This window comes from Geotrypetes seraphini, chromosome 12 (genome assembly GCF_902459505.1).
Source record: "Geotrypetes seraphini chromosome 12, aGeoSer1.1, whole genome shotgun sequence".
Lineage (NCBI taxonomy): Eukaryota > Metazoa > Chordata > Amphibia > Gymnophiona > Dermophiidae > Geotrypetes > Geotrypetes seraphini.
The window spans coordinates 88,263,755-88,284,447 of record NC_047095.1 but is presented as its reverse complement, the minus strand read 5'-3'; the positions used below and the strand labels follow the sequence as shown (position 1 = coordinate 88,284,447).

General features: G+C 50.5%; 1 protein-coding gene across 5 annotated transcripts in view; it reads right to left on the bottom strand.

Annotated features, from left to right (window-relative positions):
* The window catches only part of COP1 (COP1 E3 ubiquitin ligase), a 468,098-nt gene that overhangs the window by 278,566 nt on the left and 168,839 nt on the right, over positions 1 to 20,693 (bottom strand). For all 5 annotated transcript variants that reach the window (XM_033917061.1, XM_033917057.1, XM_033917058.1 and 2 more), the window contains one exon: positions 11,049 to 11,184. In XM_033917061.1, the coding sequence (XP_033772952.1) occupies positions 11,049 to 11,184 (136 nt within the window). The remainder of the gene's footprint in view (positions 1 to 11,048; positions 11,185 to 20,693) is intronic.

The window sequence follows — 20,693 nt, the reverse complement described above, 5'->3', positions numbered from 1 at the left end:
TGTTTGTATGTTTACTGTTCAAATGGTTTTATTTATTTCCCCAAATTTATTTTTGTTATACGCATTGAAAATATTTGATATTGCGTTTAAATCAAAATCTCAATAAACTTGAAACGAGTGCCCGTGAGATTGTGGGAGGGTTAAATACTCAAAACTTAAAAGAATAACAATTTACTTAAAGTGTTTGCTTCGCCAGCTTTCTGGTATCTTTACATACAGTGGCGTACCTAGCATATGTAACACCCAGGGCCCATCATTTTTTGGCACCCCCCCCCCCATCTGTACGAAAAACATGACTTTTAGTAACAAGCCACACGTCACACATGAGTACCTAGGAAAAGGCAGCATCTTACATATTGCAGTGAGCAGTACAACATCAATACACCCATTGTAAAACTAAACAAGCCAGACCAGCACAGATCAATCCTACAACGTCAATCCTAACAGAAAACCATGTCTTTCGAACACAGAAAACACCTTCGCCTAGTATGGAATATGTCATCACAAACTAACCCCTCCCCCTTTTACAAAACTGTAGTATGGATTTTAGCCACGGTGGTAACAGCTCTGATGCTCATAGAATTCTGAGCATCAGCGCTGCTACCACCACGGCTGGCGCTAAAAAACGCTCCACAGTTTTGTAAAGGGGGGAAAAAATAGAAATACACAGCTTCAACGCTCTAGCTCAGGGGTGCCCAAACGTTTTGGGCTTGCAAGCTACTTTAAAATGACCAAGTCAAAATGATCTACCAACAATAAAATTAAAAAACACAAAGCACACTATACGCTGAGAAAATGTTAATTATCATTCCTATTCTGGTTTTTTTTCAAAGAGGTCAAGGCAGATGACTCTATGCATTGTCATCTCGGTAACAACCATACAAAAATAGACAAATATACCCCCCTCCCTTTTTATTAAACCGCAATAGCAGTTTTTAGCGCAGGGAACTGTGCTAAATGCCCAGCGCTGCTCTCGACGCTCATAGGCTCCCTGCGCTAAAAAACACTATTGAGGTTTAGTAAAAGGGGGCCATAGTGCAAAATATAGACAGCATATATAAATTCAGACACATTTTGATCACTAAATTTAAAATAAAATCATTTTTCCTACCTTGTCTGGTGATTTCATGAGTCTCTGGTTGCACTTTCATCTTCTGATTGTGCATCCAATCTTTCTTCCCTTCTTTCAGCCTGTATGCTTCCTTTCCTCCAGACCTCATTCCCTCCCCCAACTTTTTCTTCCTCTCTCCCTGCCCTTTCTTTTTTTTTCTTTCTCTTGATGCCCCCTTTCTTTTTTTCTGTTTCCCTTCTGTCTCCCTGCCTGCCCCCTTTCTTTCTCCCTACCCTCCACAAAGCTACTGCTGCCACCATCGGGGAAACAGGCCCCAAAGCCACCACCGCAACCATCGGGGGAAACAGGCCTCAAAGCCACCGCTGCAACCATCGGGGGAAACAGGCCCCAAAGCCACTGCCGCGGCTGCCCCAAGCTCTCTTTGCTTCCACCGACGTCAATTCTGCCGTCGGAGAGGAAGTTCCGCCCAGCCAGGCAGCGATTGGCTGGCCCGAACTTCCTCTCCGACTGCAGCCTTAGGGCGGGTGCACAGCCAGGGCGGACCGCCCCCCCCCCCCCCCCCCCGGTATGACACTGAAGACATGGCAGCGGCTCCTCTCACGAATCCCCACCTGCGTCGGAAGTCCGATGCAGTCGGGGATCTTGAGAGGAGCCGCTGCTGCATATTTCAACTTTAAAATACAGGCCGCCGCCGCCGCTTCCTCTCACCTCGCTCTCGAGTGAGAGACAGGAGAAAGCGCATGAGCGACACCACTGAAAATAGTGAGCAATCGCTCATGCGCTCACCTTAGAGGGAACACTGAAGGCAGGAATGTATTTGGTCAGTAACTGAACAAATTTCTGCTCTAACATGGTAGGGAGAGAAGCCTGCAATTGTGGATACGAGTCTGAAACTGGACCACTTGCTGAGGCTATAGGCTCCGAGGTGGTAGTAGAAGCATGCTTTGGCTTGGACTGATGCTTGGAGAGCTTGAGGACCACCGCAGGAACCTTCTGCTTAGGTATCTGACCTGAGGGAAGCTCAGAGGAAGATAAAGCACAGTTACTTACCGTAACAGGTGTTATCCAGGGACAGCAGGCAGATATTCTTAACGCATGGGTGACGTCACCGACGGAGCCCCGGTACGGACCTTTTTAACTAGAAAGTTCTAGTTGGCCGCTCCGCGCATGCGCGAGTGCCTTCCCGCCCGACGGAGGAGAGCGTGGTCCCCAGTTAAGATAAGCCAGCTAAGAAGCCAACACGGGGAGGAGGGTGGGACGTAAGAATATCTGCCTGCTGTCCCTGGATAACACCTGTTACGGTAAGTAACTGTGCTTTATCCTAGGACAAGCAGGCAGCATATTCTTAATGCATGGGTGACCTCCAAACTAACAGAGAGGGAGGAGGGATGGTTGGCCATTAGGAAAATAAATTTTGTAACACAGATTGGCCGAAGTGTCCATCCCGTCTGGAGAAGGCATCCAGACAGTAGTGAGTAGTGAACGTGTGAACTGAGGACCAAGTGGCAGCCTTGCAGATTTTCTCGATGGGCGTGGAACGGAGGAAAGCCACAGAAGCAGCCATAGCTCTGACCCTGTGGGCCGTGACAGCACCTTCCAGTGAGAGACCGGCCCGAGCATAACAGAACGCAATACAGGCAGCAAGCCAGTTGGAAAGCGTCCATTTAGAGACAGGACGACCTAGACGGTTAGGATCGAAGGTCAGAAAGAGCTGAGGGGACGAGCGGTGAGCCCTGGTACGGTCAAGGTAGTATGCAAGGGCACGCTTACAATCCAGCGTGTGCAACGCCTGTTCCCCAGGATGAGAATGGGGTTTAGGGAAAAAGACAGGCAACACAATGGACTGGTTGAGGTGAAAAGCCGAGACCACCTTGGGAAGGAATTTAGGATGGGTACGCAGAACCACCTTGTCATGGTGAAAAACAGTGAACGGTGGATCGGCGACCAGTGCATGCATCTCACTAACCCTCCTGGCAGAGGTGATGACAATGAGGAAAAGCACCTTCCATGTTAGAAGTTTGAGCGAAGTTGTGGTAAGAGGCTCAAAAGGGGGTTTCATGAGGGCTGATAAAACCACATTCAAGTCCCAGACGACCGGAGGAGGCTTCAGAGGTGGTTTGAGCCGTGAGAGGTTTTCCGAGGTAGGCTCATGAAACGCAGTGATGGCACTGAGGTGGACTCTGATTGAGGTAGACTTGAGGCCAGCGTCGGACAGAGAGAGTAAATAGTCCAGTACAGGTTCCACCGCTAATGAGGTGGGATCGTGATGATGCAGTAGACACCAAGAGGAGAACCTGGTCCACTTTTGATGGTAACATTGGAGGGTGGCCGGTTTCCTGGAGGCATCCAAAATGCGACGGACAGGCTGAGACAGATTCTCTGGAGAGGTCAGCCCGAGAGAAACCAAGCTGTCAGGTGGAGGGAAGACAGATTGGGATGCAGTAGAGACTGACGTTGCTGCGTAAGTAGAGTAGGAAACACAGGAAGAGGAATGAGCTCCCTGGAGCTGAGCTGAAGCAGGAGGGAGAACCAGTGTTGGCGAGGCCACCGAGGAGCGATGAGAATCATGGTGGCCCTGTCCCTGCGGAGTTTGGATAACGTCCGCAACATCAGAGGTAGTGGAGGAAAGGCATAGAGGAACCGATCCGTCCAGTCGAGCAGGAATGCATCTGGGGTCAGACGATGAGGAGAGAAGAGTCTGGAACAGAACTGGGGCAGCTGATGGTTGTGAGGCGCTGCAAAGAGGTCCACCTGCGGAGTGCCCAAGCGAGCAAAGATGGAGTGGAGTGTTGAAGGGTCCAGAGTCCACTTGTGAGGTTGAAGGATGCGGCTGAGATTGTCAGCCAGGGAGTTCTGTTCGCCCTGGATATAGACAGCCTTGAGGAAGAGATTGCGGGCCGTGGCCCAGGTCCAGATGCTGAGAGCCTCCTGACAAAGGAGGCGAGATCCGGTGCCGCCTTGCTTGTTTATGTAGTACATGGCGACTTGATTGTCTGTGCACAGGAGAAGAACCTGAGGGTAGAGAAGGTGCTGGAAGGCCTTGAGAACATAGAACATGGCTCTGAGTTCCAGGAAATTGATGTGATGTTGACGCTCCTGAGGGGTCCAGAGTCCCTGGGTGCGTAGATCTCCCAGGTGAGCTCCCCACGCATAGGGGGAGGCATCCGTGGTTATGATCATGGAGTGAGGGGGTAGATGAAAGAGTAGACCCCTGGAAAGATTTGAGGAGTTCAACCACCATTGAAGAGATTGCTGAAGAGACGATGTCACAGAGATGAGATGAGAAAGAAGATCCGTGGTCTGTGACCATTGGTTGGCAAGAGTCCATTGAGGTGTCCTGAGGTGGAGTCGCGCCAGAGGAAGCACATGGACCGTCGAGGCCATGTGGCCCAGGAGGACCATCATCTGTCGGGCAGGAATGGAGTGATGACGGAGCACCTGACGACAGAGGTGGAGCAGGGTCCGTTGACAGTCGGAGGGGAGAAACGCCCTCATTAGTGTGGTGTTGAGAACTGCTCCAATGAACTGAAGTCGCTGTGTGGGAAGCAGATGCGACTTGGGGTATTGATCTCGAACCCCAGGAGATGGAGGAAAGAGATGGTGTGATGAGTGGCTTGTAGCACAAGTGGAGACGTAGGTGCTTTCACCAACCAATCGTCCAAGTAGGGGAACACCTGGAGGTTGTGAGACCCGAGGAAGGCCGCCACCACAATAAGGCACTTGGTGAACACCCTGGGCGATGAAGCGAGGCCAAAAGGTAGCACTTTGTACTGATAGTGACGGTGCTGTATCTGAAACCGTAGGTAGCAACGTGAAGTCGGATTGATTGGGATGTGAGTGTAGGCCTCTTTGAGGTCCAGGGAACATAGCCAGTCGTGTTGAGAGACAAGAGGGTAAAGCGTGGCAAGGGAGAGCATTCTGAACTTCTCCTTGACCAGACACTTGTTGAGGTCCCTGAGATCGAGGATGGGACGAAGGTCTCCTGTCTTCTTGGGAACCAGGAAGTAGCGGGAGTAGAATCCCTGACCCCTTTGGTCCGGAGGCACCTCTTCGATGGCATTGAGAAGAAGGAGGGATTGGACCTCCCTCAGGAGGAGGGGGGTTTGGGAGGAGTGAGAAGCAGACTCTACGGGAGGATTGTCTGGTGGAAGAGTCTGGAAGTTGAGAGAGTAGCCATGGCGAATGATGTTGAGGACCCATTGGTTTGATGTGATGACCTCCCAACGGCTGAGGAAGATTTGGAGGCGACCTCCGATAGGCTGAGGAAGAGGCAATGATGATGGGAGACTGGCTATGCCCTGGAGGAAAAAGTCAAAAGGGCTGAGATGGTTTTGACGGAGGGAGAGGCTTGGCAGGTTGGTGAGACTGTGAACGAGCCTGAGATTGATGCTGTTGACGAGGTCGGCGGGGCTGCTGTTGAGGCGGGTTGAGAGGTCTGGCCGAGAACCTGCGCTGGTATGAAGACTGCTGTCTGTAGGTGCGAGCAGGTGGAGTCTTCTTTTTAGGTTTAATCAGAGTGTCCCACCTGGTCTCATGTGCTGAGAGTTTCTGGGTTGTTGAGTCCAGGGACTCTCCGAAGAGTTCATCACCCAGACAAGGTGCGTTAACCAGGCGGTCCTGGTGGTTAATATCCAGGTCAGAGACTCTCAGCCATGCCAAACGTCGCATGGCCACCGCCATGGCAGATGCGCGAGAGGTCAGCTCAAATGAGTCGTAGATGGAGTCGTAGATGGAGCGAACCATGAATTTCCTGAGTTGGAGGAGGCTGGAAATATGTTGCTGGAAAAGAGGGACCTTACGTTCAGGAAGGTATTTCTGTAAGGAGGAGAGCTGTTGCACTAGATGCTTCATGTAGAAGGAGAAGTGGAAGGTGTAGTTGTTGGCTCTATTGGCTAACATGGCATTTTGGAAAAGGCGCTTACCAAATTTATCCATGGTCTTTCCCTCTCTGCCAGGAGGGGTGGAGGCATATACACTGGAACCCTGAGATTTTTTCAAAGTAGATTCCACCAGGAGGGACTCGTGGGGCAATTGAGGTTTATCAAACCCTGGCATTGGAATAACTTGGTACAAGCTATCCAATTTACGAGGGGCTCCAGAAACCGTGAGGGGAGCTTCCCAGTTTTTATAGAAAGTTTCCCGTAAGATGTCGTGGACGGGCAACTTCAGAAATTCTTTGGGAGGTTGCTCAAAGTCTAGGGCATCGAGGAAAGCCTGAGACTTTTTAGAGTCGGACTCTAAGGGAATGGAAAGAGCTGCTGACATCTCCCTAAGGAATTTGGAGAAAGAGGATTGCTCTGGTTTGGAGACGGTGTCGGTCATGGAGGGTTCTTCGTCGGTTGATGAAGCGTCCTCCTCGGTACCGTGAGGGGAGTCTTCCCACAAATCTGGGTCCCTAACGTCGGGGTGCGTACGTTTGGACATCGGTGTGGAGGGCTCGGCATGGCGGGTCTTTGAAAGAGATTTGCCTGAGCGCACCGAGGCGGTACCGGGTGAGGAAGACCGATGTCGTTCCTGGGACCGGACAGGGTCGGCAGCATCAAGGGTATGTACTGTAGGTGTTTCTGCCAAGAGCACTGGCATGGAAGTATTAATCGGTACCGAGGGGGTCGACACCGATGGGACAGTGTGAGACTCGGACCGGTCCCGTACCGGAAGGTGCGGTGCCAGCAACGCCGGCAACAGTTGTTGGAGCTGTTGTTGCAGCTGTTCCTGTAACTGTGTTTGGAGTATGGCCGCGATGCGGTCGTCCAGGGGGGGCACCGGTACCGCTTTTTTCTTCTTCGGTACCATAGGTGCCGCTCTACGCTCCGGTGATGAGGAGGCCAATGATGAGGCACTCACCGAGATCGGAGCGGAGCGTTTGCGGGGCCGGTGCGGTGCCGGGAGGGCCGGTGTCGCAACCGTGGCAGGAGGGCGCTCAAGGGAAGTGGGAGGCTTCTTAGCCGGCTTACCTGGGCCCAACGACCCCGAGGAAGGGTCCGGTGGTGTTGATGTCGTCGGTGCCGACTTTTGTGGTGCCGTCGACGTCACAGCCGGTTCCATGGCAGATCCGGTACCAAACAAAATATTTTGCTGGATCTGCCGATTTTTCAAAGTACGCTTTTTAAGCGTAGCACAGCGGGTGCAGGTGTCAGCCCGATGCTCTGGACCCAAGCACTGGAGGCACCAATTGTGTGGGTCGGTGAGGGAGATCGGGCGAGCACACCGCTGGCACTTCTTAAAACCCGGTTGAGGGGACATGAATGGAAACACGGCCTCCACAAAATCGAACCCGGAGGCCTGTATGGTGGCAACAGGCCCCGCCGGGGCTGGCCTGAAAAAATAAGGAAAACTCAACAAGTTTTTTTTGGTTTTTTTTTTGAAAACAAAAATAAAAGGAATCCGATAAGAAAAAAGGAAAAAAAGTGAAAAAATATGCGAGCGGGAAGGCAAAAATTAGTTTTTCAACAGCCGTTGAAAACACATGCGTCTTCTTCGCTCCGCGGAAACGAAGAAACTGGGGACCACGCTCTCCTCCGTCGGGCGGGAAGGCACTCGCGCATGCGCGGTGCGGCCAACTAGAACTTTCTAGTTAAAAAGGTCCGTACCCGGGCTCCGTCGGTGACGTCACCCATGCGTTAAGAATATGCTGCCTGCTTGTCCTGGGATAAAGGAGATGTACTCGAGGCCAAATGAAGGTCTGATGAGACTTGAGGTCAGAGTCGTGGAAGCAGGAGGACCTCCGGCTGAAGTCTGGACAGAGTCAGGACCCGAGGTCGAAGGTGTAGCTGAAGAGTCCATCCTGAACAGCTTTTCCACTTGAACCCGATGACGTTTAAGGGTTCAAGGTTGAAGAATACACAGCGTGGGCATGACTTCGGACTAGGTCAGGTCCGAGACACTTAAGACACCAGGGGTGTGGGTCCGTGAGGGAAATCGTACACTGGCATTGGCTACACTTCTTGAAGCCCGTTACCGGCCGGGACATAGAAGGGAAGATAGCCGCTGCAAAGTCGAAGCCTGCAGGCTGCGGGCGAGCGACCTGCCCCGCCAGTCAGTCAACGAAGAAAAAATAAGTCTTTTTTATTTTAAAAAGAAAATAAAGAAATTAACACAGCGATTCACGAAATAACTAACACAAACCACGGTGAAGAGAAGGCATGAAGCAACGAAGTTTCACGAAGAGCGTCAAAGACAGACTTCTCGGCTCCGCAGAAAACTGAGAATTGAGGAGACTTGCCCTGTGCTGGGTGGGAAAGTACTTGCGCATGCATGGTGCGGCAGTCTCGAAAATTCTACGTTTCTCCAAGCAAGTCTGCTTGCGAGGCTGTCTGCATCCAGGCTCTGTGGAGGAGGATAATAATAACAACAGTTTATATACCACAGGACGTGAAGTTCTATGCGGTTTACAATGATTAGAAAGATACTACAAATTGAGTGGAACTTACATAGTTGGAGATTAGTGGCTAATAGTTTAAGAGATCAGTTGTTATGGGAGAGATTGAGATGGGAGATTGTGATGGGAGAGATTGTACAGATCAACTACCTCGGTACTTCAAGAACAGGTATGACGTCACCCATATGTGAGAATAGTTGCCTGCTTGTCCTGGGATAAACCTCTTTCGTCTTTTTTTTTAAATAAAGTTTATTCCAGCAAGGATAGGAAGAGGAAACTATTACTAATCATTTCTATAGCACTACTAGACATACGCAGCGTTGTACATCAAAATACAGAAGAGAGAGTCCCTGCTCAAAAGAGCTTACAATCTAGTCAAGAGGAAAGACACAGAACCATAGACCAACGAGTACCTAGAGGGAAGGAGAGGGAGAGGAATAGGGTAACCAAATGGACCCCTAAGAGCCCTTTACCACTTCCTGCATGGGCTCCATGGGATCATGCTGCCAGAGAGCATCAAAACTAGGATCTGTAGCCCAAAGGCCTAGGAAAGGGAGCAGAACTGCTCAAACCACTGGCTGTGGTCCTGTGGGACTACCACAACACTAACTGCATCAATCAAAAGCCTGGGGCCAATAAAACGTCCTCCTTCCATTTCATCATGGCAAAAGGCTCAACCATGGGCTACAGGCTGCTACCCAGGGAGCCAAGCTTCAAGATAAATCCATGCTACACTAGTCCAATCAGTACCATCTGTAAGTTCCAAGGCTGAAACATTTCTTAATGCTGCTGATATATTATTGGAAATCAGTGTTCTCTTCCTTTTTCTCTGCTGGTTGGTCTGTCTGGTTTAACAGGATAAAGAATTTCCCTGTGGCACTTTTTAAAGCACAAGTATGTAAATATATTTATTCTAAAAATTCACCAAAACCTGCACAAAGAAAGGTATGCAAAAGTATGTTTTACATGTGTACTCTTTTACAAAATTACTTCCAAAATGGGAAAAACCTCTAGTTTACCTGGCGATTAGAGCACAAAGTAGCAATGTTTAACAAAGTAAGCAAATAGCTAATATTAATCAGCAGGGAATGCATGTACGTGACTCATGGAATTCTTTCCCACCCTTCCATGTGTTATGTATGGCAACTAAATGCCTGGCAACTAAAATTCAATGCAAAGAAATGCAGAGTAATGCATTTGGGGATTAATAATAGGAAGGAACCGTATATGCTGGGAGGAGAGAAGCTGATATGCACGGACGGGGAGAGGGACCTTGGGGTGATAGTGTCCGAAGATCTAAAGGCGAAAAAACAGTGTGACAAGGCAGTGGCTGCTGCCAGAAGGATTCTGGGCTGTATAAAGAGAGGCGTAGTCAGTAGAAGGAAGAAGGTGTTGATGCCCCTGTACAGGTCATTGGTGAGGCCCCACTTGGAGTATTGTGTTCAGTTTTGGAGACCGTATCTGGCGAAAGACGTAAGAAGACTTGAGGCGGTCCAGAGGAGGGCGACGAAAATGATAGGAGGCTTGCGCCAGAAGACGTATGAGGAGAGACTGGAAGCCCTGAATATGTATACCCTAGAGGAAAGGAGAGACAGGGGAGATATGATTCAGACGTTCAAATACTTAAAGGGTATTAACGTAGAACAAAATCTTTTCCAGAGAAAGGAAAATGGTAAAACCAGAGGACATAATTTGAGGTTGAGGGGTGGTAGATTCAGGGGCAATGTTAGGAAATTCTACTTTACGGAGAGGGTGGTGGATGCCTGGAATGCGCTCCCGGAGAGGTGGTGGAGAGTAAAACTGTGACTGAGTTCAAAGAAGCGTGGGATGAACACAGAAGATTTAGAATCAGAAAATAATATTAAAGATTGAACTAGGCCAGTTACTGGGCAGACTTGTACGGTCTGCGTCTATGTATGGCTGTTTGGAGGAGGATGGGCAGGGGAGGGCTTCAATGGCTGGGAGGGTGTAGATGGGCTGGAGTAAGTCTTAACAGAGATTTCGGCAGTTGGAACCCAAGCACAGTACCGGGTAAAGCTTTGGATTCTCGCCCAGAAATAGCTAAGAAGAAAAAAAAAAAAAAAAATTTAAATTGAATCAGGTTGGGCAGACTGGATGGACCATTCGGGTCTTTATCTGCCGTCATCTACTATGTTACTATGTTACTATGTATGTACAGCTGTATGTTCTCTGTACTTCTAAATTGAGAGGAGGTGATTTTATTGAGAGGACCAGGGGAAAACTGAAGGGGAAGCACAGTAAGTGGGTAGTGGGAAATCTATGTTTTACTGTGTCTAATTTTCCTAGCTACAGAAGCTTGAAAACTTACGGCTTTAATTTTTTTTTTTTTTGGGGGGGGGCATTTATTTCTCTGGAACCTCCCTTCCAATTTGGCCTATTTTATTGACTTGATATTTCTTTTCACTCTTTTTCCCCCATGCATTTTCAGAGAATTATTTGTCCTAGATATTCTCAACTTCTAATGCATAAATTCTTTATAATCTCCACTGGGTTAGAAAAAATAAAAAGCACCACCACCACAAAAATATGCCACCCTATAAAAATCAATCTGCATTGACATGTGCATGCATTTTTTACCTGGATACAATGCTGGAACCATTGTAGAGATCACTAGCATAAGATAAGGTAGCAAGAGGTCTGACAGAATTGTAGCGTGTGAACTTAGACAGGCATTCCTGGAAATCATCTAACTGATTTGTGGTCCTGCTGTCATCTAAGGGAGGTATTGATATAACAAGAGATGAGAATTATATAAGTAAACTGAACTAGAACAAAAGAACAAGATTAATTTATATCAACTAAAGCATTTATTTTATTTAAAAACTTATACTCCACATTTTCCAATGTGCAAGATGGTTTATAATGTTCATACTACAACACAATAAGAAACATGGATAATCTCTATCACACTATCACATTTAAACACACACCATAAATAGAACATAAAACAAAATCCTGATCTTAGGTACCATGTGGTTTCACCAAGAACCAACCCAATTAGAGTAACTCTTCAATTAAGTTTTTTTTTGTGTGTTTGCATACTTTTTCAACATTTAAATAAATGTCAGCATTTTGATTCCACTGTGCTATCTAAACTGTGATATCACTGGCTTGGTCTATCTTGCTCAATGAGCACTACAGTTTAATAGCTACAGACTTTGAGATACGTTCACATAACTGCACCCGTCATCTACCCATATTGATGCAAAATAGCACAGCTATTTAGCGTTAGCAGGTGTTATCCAGGGACTGCAGGCAGATATTCTCACATGTGGATGACATCATCCATGGAGCCCAGTATGGACCATGCTAAAAGTGTACTGTCACTTTAAACTTCTTAAGTCTGCATCATGCAAGAGCGAGTGCCTTCCCGCTGTTGGCTCGCTGTTCCTCTGTTCAATATGAAAGCTAAGAAGCCAACTAGGGGAGGTGGGTGGGATAGCACAGTTACTTACCTAACAGGTGTTATCCAGGGACAGCAGGCAGATATTCTCTACATGTTGGCGACGTCACCGATGGAGCCCCCTAGTGGAAGTTTTCGCAAGCAGGCTTGCGATTGGCCTGTGCATGCGCGCATGCCCCTCCTGCCCTGCCTAGGGTATGCGTCTCCTCAGCGTGTCCTCAGTTCAGATAGCAAGCAAAGAAGCCAACCATGGGGAGGTGGGTGGGTTGCGAGAATATCTGCCTGCTGTCCCTGGATAACACCTGTTACGGTAAGTAACTGTGCTTTATCCCAGGACAAGCAGCCAGCATATTCTCTACATGTGGGAGACCTCCAAGCTAACTAAAAAGGGATGGAGGGAGAGTTGGCAAGTTAGGAGAAAAGATTTTGCAAAACAGATTGGCCGAAATGGCCATCACGCCTGGAGAAAGCATCCAGACAGTAATGCAAGGTGAACATATGAACTGAGGACCAAGTGGCAGCCTTACAGATTTCCTCAATGGGAGTTGAGCGGAGGAAAGCAACAGACGCCACCATCGCTCGGACCTTGTGGCTTGTGACTCGACCCGGCAGGGAGAGACCAGCCTGAGCATAACAGAAAGAGATACAAGTGGCCAACCAGTTAGAAATGGTCCGCTTAGAAACGGAACGACCCATTCGATTAGGATCGAAAGAGAGGAACAGCTGGGGAGCAGAACAATGAGGAGCAGTGCACTTCAAGTAGAAGGCCAGCGCACGCTTACAATCAAGAGAATGCAGAGCCACCTCTCCAAGGTGAGAATGGGGCTTCGGAAAAAACACAGGAAGAACAATGGATTGGTTGATGTGAAACTCAGACACAACCTTAGGCAAGAACTTAGGATGGGTACGGAGGACCACCTTATCGTGATGGAAGACAGTGAAAGGTGGGTCCGCAACCAAGGCCTCAAGCTCACTGACCCGACGGGCAGAAGTGAGAGCAATAAGAAATACCACTTTCCAAGTAAGAAACTTCAAGTGAGCCCGCGCTAGCGGCTCGAAGGGGGGGTTTCATCAATTGGGCAAGGACCATGTTAAGATCCCAAACCACCGGAGGAGGTTTAAGGGGCGGATGAACATGGAAAAGGCTTTTCATGAAGCGGGAAACCACAGGATGAACCGAGATAGGCTTCCCGTTAATCGGCTGATGAAACGCTGCGATAGCATTGAGATGGACTCGAACCGAAGAGGACTTGAGGCCAGCGCCAGACAAGTGCAACAGATAATCCAGGACAGCAGATAAGGAGGCAGACAGAGGCTCCAGCTATCAAGTAGCACACCAGGAAGAAAAGCGGGTCCACTTCTGATGGTAACATTGGCAAGTGGACTCCTTCCGAAACACCTCCAGGACATCCAGCACAGGCTGGGAGAACTGGAACGAGGGTATTAAGCTGTTAAGTGCAGAGACTGGAAGTTGGGATGAAGCAGAGAACCCTGACTCTGTGTAAGCAGAGAAGGAAAAATAGGCAGAGGAAGAGGCTACCTTGAACTGAGTTGCAACAGAAGGGAGAACCAAGGTTGTCGGGGCCACCGAGGAGCTATCAGAATCATGGTGGGATGCGAAGACTTGAGCCTGACGAGAGTCTTCAGGATCAGAGGGAACGGGGGTGAACGCATACAAGAACTCGTTCGTCCAATCCAGAAGGAAGGCATCCGCTTCGATCCTGAGAGGAGTGTAAACCCTGGAGCAGAAGCGGGGTAACTTGTGATTGAGGGGGGACGCGAACAGATCGACATCCGGAGTCCCCCAACGAGCAAACACCTGACGCAGGTTACAGAGTGGAGAGACCACTCGTGAGGCTGCAGAAGACGACTTAACTTGTCCGCCAGACAATTCTGCCGACCCTGAATGTAGACCGCACAAAGGAATATGTTGCAGCGGATGGCCCAATCCCAGAGCCGTAGCGCCTCCTGGCACAGGGACAGGGATCCCGTACCCCCCTGTTTGTTGATATAATACATGGCGACCTGGTTGTCCATGTGAACCAGCACCACTCGGTCACGAAGTAGGTGATAAAAACTTCAGGGCGAGGAAGATCGCTCGAAGCTCCAGCAGACTGATGTGACAAAGTCTGCTGGCACTGGACCAGAGACCCTGGGTGCGAAGGCCGTCCAGATGAGCCCCCCAAGCGTAGGCCGATGAGTCCGTCATAAGGACCTCTTGTGGAGGAGGAGCATGGAATAGAAAACCTCTGGAAAGATTGGAGGAGAGCATCCACCAACGGAGAGACTGCTTCAACAAAGGAATCACGACGATGAGTCGAGAGACAGGATCCCGATCCTGGTTCCATTGGGACGCCAGTGTCCATTGAGGAATATGGAGGTGAAGTCTGGCAAAAGGAGTCACGTGAACCGTGGAGGCCAAGTGACCTAGAAGGGCCATCATGAGCCGAGGCGGAACCGAGGACAGATGGGTTACCCTCCGACACAAACAGACAAGGGCCTACTGATGAGGCCGAGGCAAGAAGGAGCGGAGATGAACCGTGTCCAGGACCACTCCGATGAACTCGAGAGACTGGGACGGGCAGAGGTGGAATTTGGGAAAGTTCACCTCGAAGCCGAGGCTCTGAAGGAGCAAGATTGTTTGAGTCGTCGCTCACAGGACTTCGTGGCGAGACGACGCTTTGATCAGCCAGTTGTCGAGGTAGGGAAATACCTGAAGGCCGCGGAGACGCAGGGCCGCAGCCACCACCATGAGACACTTCGTGAAGACCCTCGGCGAGGCCGCCAAGCCGAAGGGAAGAACACGATACTGGAGATGGAGATCCCCCACCCGGAATAATAATAATAATAATAATTTATTTCTTATATACCGCCAAAGCCAATAGTAGTTCAAGGCGGTTTACAACAAAGAAGGGCTGGACAATCAGCGAATGGTACAATCAGAGGGTATGGTACAATCAGAGCAAAAATAGGAACAATCAGCGAATAGTACAATCAGAGAAAATGGTAAATCAGAGCAAAAGATAGGTACAACAAAGAGGGGCTAGACAGCCTGTGGACGGTTAGAACCAAGAAGAAAGTAATGTGAAGGGTACAGTTCAAGAATAAAGGGTAGAAGGGAATAACGGGGGGAAGGAGAAACAATTTAAATGAGTAAGCAGGACAAGGTGAGATAAAAGGAAGGGAATAGAGGTCTTAGGGTGTAAATCGGATGAATAGGTTAGTTTTTAGTAGTTTCCTGAAGTTTAGGTAGGATGAAACGCGAGGGATAATGTTGGCTAACCAATTGTTAAGCTGGCCTGCTTGGAAGGCGAGAGTTCTATTCATATATCTTTTGAACCGGCAGGCCTTTAGGGTTGGATGGCTAAACAGATGGGTTCTGCACGTGAGTTTGGATGGATGTCTAGAATAAAATGGGGTACCAAGTATAGAGGGGCTAACCCAAGGATGGATTTTAGGTGAGAGGCCGGGTGTATAGGAATGTGCGTGTACGCCTCTTTGAGGTCTAGCGAGCACAGCCAGTCCCCCTCGTCCAGGAGGAGGTACAATGTAGGAAGGGTGAGCATTCTAAACTGTTCCCTGACCAGAAACTTGTTCAGAGCACGGAGGTCCAAGATCGTGCGCAGATCTCCCGTCTTCTTTGGTACCAGAAAGTACCGGGAATAAAAAACAGTGTTCCTCTGGTCCGGTGGAACCTCCTCGACCACCTGGAGGCAAAGAAGGGCTCAAGCCTCCTGAAGAAGGAGAGGCAGCTGAGACTGGCAGCAGGAAACTCTCTTGGAGGCATGTCCAGGAGCACTTGACTGAAGTGAAGGGAATACCCGTCCCGGATGATAGACAGCACCCAACTGTCAGTGGTAAGACTCTGCAACTGGGAATAGAAATGAAGGAGGCGACCCCGATGGGGAAGGGGGGAAGGCCCCATGAGGAAGGGAGTCTCAAGGCTTGTACTGGGATTGTCAAAAAGATGGCCCGGGCTTAGCCGGGGCAGGCGGCTGGGCCTTAGCCTGACGTTGCTGCTGCGGCCGTTTCAAAGGAGGCCGAGAGAAGGCAGGGGTGGATTTTGTGGATACCTCCGGAGAGGAATTTTATAAGGTCGAGCCAGAGGAACCTTTGGTTTAGGTTTAACCAGAGAGGCAAAGGACCGCTCGTGGTCCGAGAGGCGCTTCGTGGCAGCCTTGATGGAATAATCGAAGAGCTCATGACCCACACACAGGAGATTGGCAAGACGATCCTGTAGATTCAGATCCATATCCACAATCCTGAGCCAAGCGAGGCGACGCATGGCAATCGCAAAGGCTGTAACTCTCGTGGACAACTCAAAGGCATCATAAGAGGTCTGAAACATGTACAGGCGGAGCTGGGAGAGGGTCTCTTCAAGGAGACGAAACTCCTGACGCCAAGGCTCTGGCACAAACTCTCGGAACGAATGGAGGGCATCCACACAGAACCGGAGGTAGGACGTGAAGATAAAATTGTACTTAAGGACATGGTTCGCCATCATCGAATTCTGATAAAGGCGGCGACCAAATTTGTCCATTGTACGTCCCTCTCTGCCCGGGGGGACGGCAGCATAAACCTTCGAGGGGTTAGACTTCTTCAAGGAAGACTCAACCAACAAGGATTGGTGGGAAAGCTGAGCACTTTCAAACCCTTTCACCGGGACTGTTCAGTAACGGGACTCCAACTTGGAGGGAATAGCCGTGACCGCATATGGTGAATCCAAGTTCCGGAGAAATGTCTGCCGGAGAACCTGATGCCAAGGAAGGCGTAGCACCTTATGAGGCGGACGGTCAACTCCCATTTCCGCCAGGTATTCCTGGGTAAAGCGGGAGTTGGACTGAAGATCCAAGTTCAAAACTCTGTCCATGTCAGAGATGAAACGAGAAAAGAGGTCCGAGAAGATTCATCTTCTGGGGGAGACTCCGACCGGGACCTGGGTATGGCCGAGAAAGAGGGAGAAACCTCCCTGGAATAGTAAGCCGGGGCCTCAGAGTCCCATGAACGGGAGACTGAAGAGGTTCGACTAAGGCGTCAAGGAATGGCCCCATGCCAGATGGCCAGGGGAAGATCCCGGGGTCCAAAGGATCCGCTGGTGAAGCCCCAGAGAAGAAAGAGTAAAGGAGAATTCCCCAACCAGCTTTGAAGCAGGCACCTTAGAGGCCGGCAATTGCCTCGATGGGGAACATACACTAGAGTCCAACTCGAGGACAAGCGTGTGTCTGAATGGTCTTGAGATCGGAGACCTGCCCTGACAGGGCGGGGAAGACCGGGGTCTTTTAGAAGAGGCGAGCCTCGCCGCAGTAGCAGGGGAAAAACAGGCCCTTGGCCTGGACCCCCAAAAGGTCACCGGCGACTCAGGGGACAAAGAATCACTCGAGGGAACCTGACGAGGCCTCAAGAAACGAAAGGAAGCTCAGGCTGGTCAGACTGCAACTGGGTCGAGACCGAAGTCAAAGGCGTCGAAGTCAGGACTAATAGGCTCACCACTGAGGAAAGCTGTGTCATAATAAAGCACAGTTACTTACCGTAACAGGTGTTATCCAGGGACAGCAGGCATATATTCTCACATGTGGGTGACGTCATCTACGGAGCCCCGATGCGGAAGCATTTTCAAGCAAACTTGATTGAAGATTTAAGTTTGCTCTGCTGCTCCACGCATGCGTGCCTTCCTGCTCCACTAGGGGGTGCATCCCCTCGTGGTCTCCAGTTCACTTAACTAGCCAAGAAGCCAACCTCGGGGAGGTGGGCGGGTTGTGAGAATATATGCCTGCTGTCCCTGGATAACACCTGTTACGGTAAGTAACTGTGCTTTATCCCAGGACAAGCAGGCATGATATTCTCACATGTGGGTGACCTCCAAGCTAACTGAAAAGGGATGGAGGGAAGTTGGCAATTTAAGCAAATAGATTTTGCAATACCGATTGGCCGAACCGGCCATCGCTTCTGGACAGTGAGTCCAGACAGTAGTGGGAGGTGAAGGTATGAACCGAAGACCACGTGGCAGCCTTGCAGATTTCCTCAATAGGTGTGGACCTGAGGAATGCTACGGAGGCTGCCATCGCTCGGACCTTGTGTCCCGTTACTCGACCATGCAGCGCGAGACCAGCCTGAGCGTAGCAAAAGGAGATGCAATCGGCCAACCAGTTGGACAAGGTGCGTTTGGAAACTGGGTGACCTAACCGGTTTGGGTCGAAGGACAAAAACAGTTGTGGGACTTTCCGGTGTGACTGAGTGCGTTGGAGGTAAAAGGCCAACGCTCTCTTGCAGTCAAGAGTGTGGAGCGCCACTTCTCCGGGGTGAGAGTGGGGCTTGGGAAAAAACACAGGCAAGACAATGGACTGATTGAGATGAAAATCAGACACTACTTTAGGTAAGAACTTTGGATGGGTGCGGAGTACCACCTTGTCGTGATGGAATACCATGAAGGGTAGGTCCGCTACCAGAGCTTGTAACTCACTAACCCGCCGGGCGGAAGTGAGCGCGAGCAGAAAAATCACCTTCCAAGTGAGGAATTTTGGATGGCATTTGTCTAGGGGCTCAAATGGAGGTTTCATTAGTTGAGCCAGAACCACGTTAAGGTCCCAAACCACCGGGGGGGGGGGGGTTTGAGAGGGGGGTGGACGTTCAGAAGACCCTTCATGAAGTGAGAGACTAAGGGATGGAGCGAGAGGGCTTTCCCTTCCAGGGGCTGATGAAAGGCCGCAATCGCACTGAGGTGTACTCAAATGGAGTTGGTCTTTAGGCCGGAATGAGATAATTGAAGTAAATAGTCAAGGACCAGAGGGACGGGGACCGACACCGGGTCCTGGCTGTGGGAGGAGCACCAGGTTGAGAATCTGGTCCACTTTTGGGAGTAGCAGGTTCTCGTCGAGGTCTTTCTAGAGGCCTCCAATATCTCCTTGACTGATTGAGACACGGGGAGAGCAGTCAGGGGGAGAGAAACCAAGCATTCAGATGAAGAGATTGAAGATTGGGATGTAACAGCGAACCCTGACCCTGTGATAGTAGAGAGGGAAACAGAGGCAGAGGCAGTGGATCTCTGACACTGAGTTGAAGTAGAAGGGAAAACCACGGCTGGTGTGGCCAGCGAGGGGCAATCAGGATCAGGGTGGCTTGTACTGTTTTCAGGTGGACAAGCGTCCGCAGTATCAGAGGAAACGGCGGGAATGCGTACAGGAACCTTCCTTCCCAGTCGAGGAGGAAGGCGTCGGCCTCGAGCCGGTCCGGGGAGTACATCCGGGAGCAGAAGAGAGGCAGCTTGTGGTTGTGGGGGGATGCGAAAAGATCTATTTGAGGTGTCCCCCACTTTTCGAACACCTGTCGTAAGATCTGAGAGTGCAGTGACCACTCGTGTGGCTGGAGGAGGCAGCTGAGTCTGTCCGCCAGACAGTTTTGTTCTCCTTGTATGTACACCGCTCGAAGGAAGGTGTTGTTGGAGATTGCCCATTTCCAGAGGCGCAGGGCTTCCCGGCAAAGGGACCAAGACCCTGTTCCCCCTTGTTTGTTTACGTAGTACATTGCTACTTGGTTGTCGGTTCGGATGAGAACCACTCGGTCGTGGAGCAGATGTTGAAAAGCTACAGCTGCGAGATAGATGGCCCGAAGCTCTAGCACGTTGATGTGGCAGCGACGGTCTTCTGCTGACCACATCCCTTGAGTGCGTAGGCCGTCTAGATGGGCTCCCCAAGCGTACTCCGATGAGTCCGTGGTGAGTATCTTGCTGTGGGGTGGGGTGAGGAAGAGCAAACCTTTGGAAAGATTTGAAGAGTCGGCCCACCAGCGGAGCGATCGTTGCAAAGAAGGCGTCACTGTCACGGGACGGTCGATTGGGTCCCGGGTCTTGACGCCATTGAGAGGCCAAGGTCCATTGAGGAATTCTCAGATGGAGGCGGGCGAAGGGTGTGACGTGGACGGTGGAGGCCATGTGGCCCAGAAGGGTCATCATCTGCCGAGCTGATACCGAGGTCAGCAGGGAAAACCTTCGGCTCAGACTTACTAACGCCTCTAGACGCGGAGGGGGGAGGAAGGAACGGAGGCGAACCGTGTCCAGCGTGGCCCCGATGAACTGCAGGGACTGGGAGGGGCGTAGTTGGGATTTTGGGAAGTTTATCTCGAACCCCAGGCTTTGTAGGTAGGTAATAGTCTGTTGGGTCGCTGAGATAACCGCTTCCCTGGACGGGGCTTTGATCAGCCAGTCGTCCAGGTAGGGGAATACCTGGAGGCCCTGGGAACGTAAGCTTGCTGCGACTACCACGAGGCACTTGGTGAAGACCCGAGGTGACGATGCTAGGCCGAAGGGGAGGACACGGTATTGTAGGTGCCAGTCCCCTACCTGAAAACGCAAGAACTTGCGGTGAGCGGGGGCTTGCGGACGCCTGGGTGGAGGCCGCGAGAAGGCAGGGGTGGATTTTTGTGGGTAGCGGCGCGGAGGGGCCCTGTACGGCCTGGACGCGGGCGGTTTAGGCTTTTGCCGGATGAGGGAGGCGAACGAGCGTTCGTGTTCGGAGAGGCGTTTTGTAGCCGCCTCGATAGTGTCATCGAACAGTTCTTTTCCCACGCAGGGGAGGTTAGCCAACCGGTCCTGCAAGTTGGGGTCCATGTCGACCAGGCGCAGCCAAGCTAGTCGGCGCATGGCGATAGCAAAGGCTGCCTCTCTGGAGGAAAGTTCGAAGCCATCGTATGCCGCGTGGAATAGATGGAGGCGCAGGTTGGAGAGGGACTCTAAAAGCAGGCCAAACGCTCCTTGCCGGGAGGCCGGTAGGTCAGTCTCAAAGGCTCTCAATAGTCCAATGAGGTGTTTGAGGTAGGATGTGAAG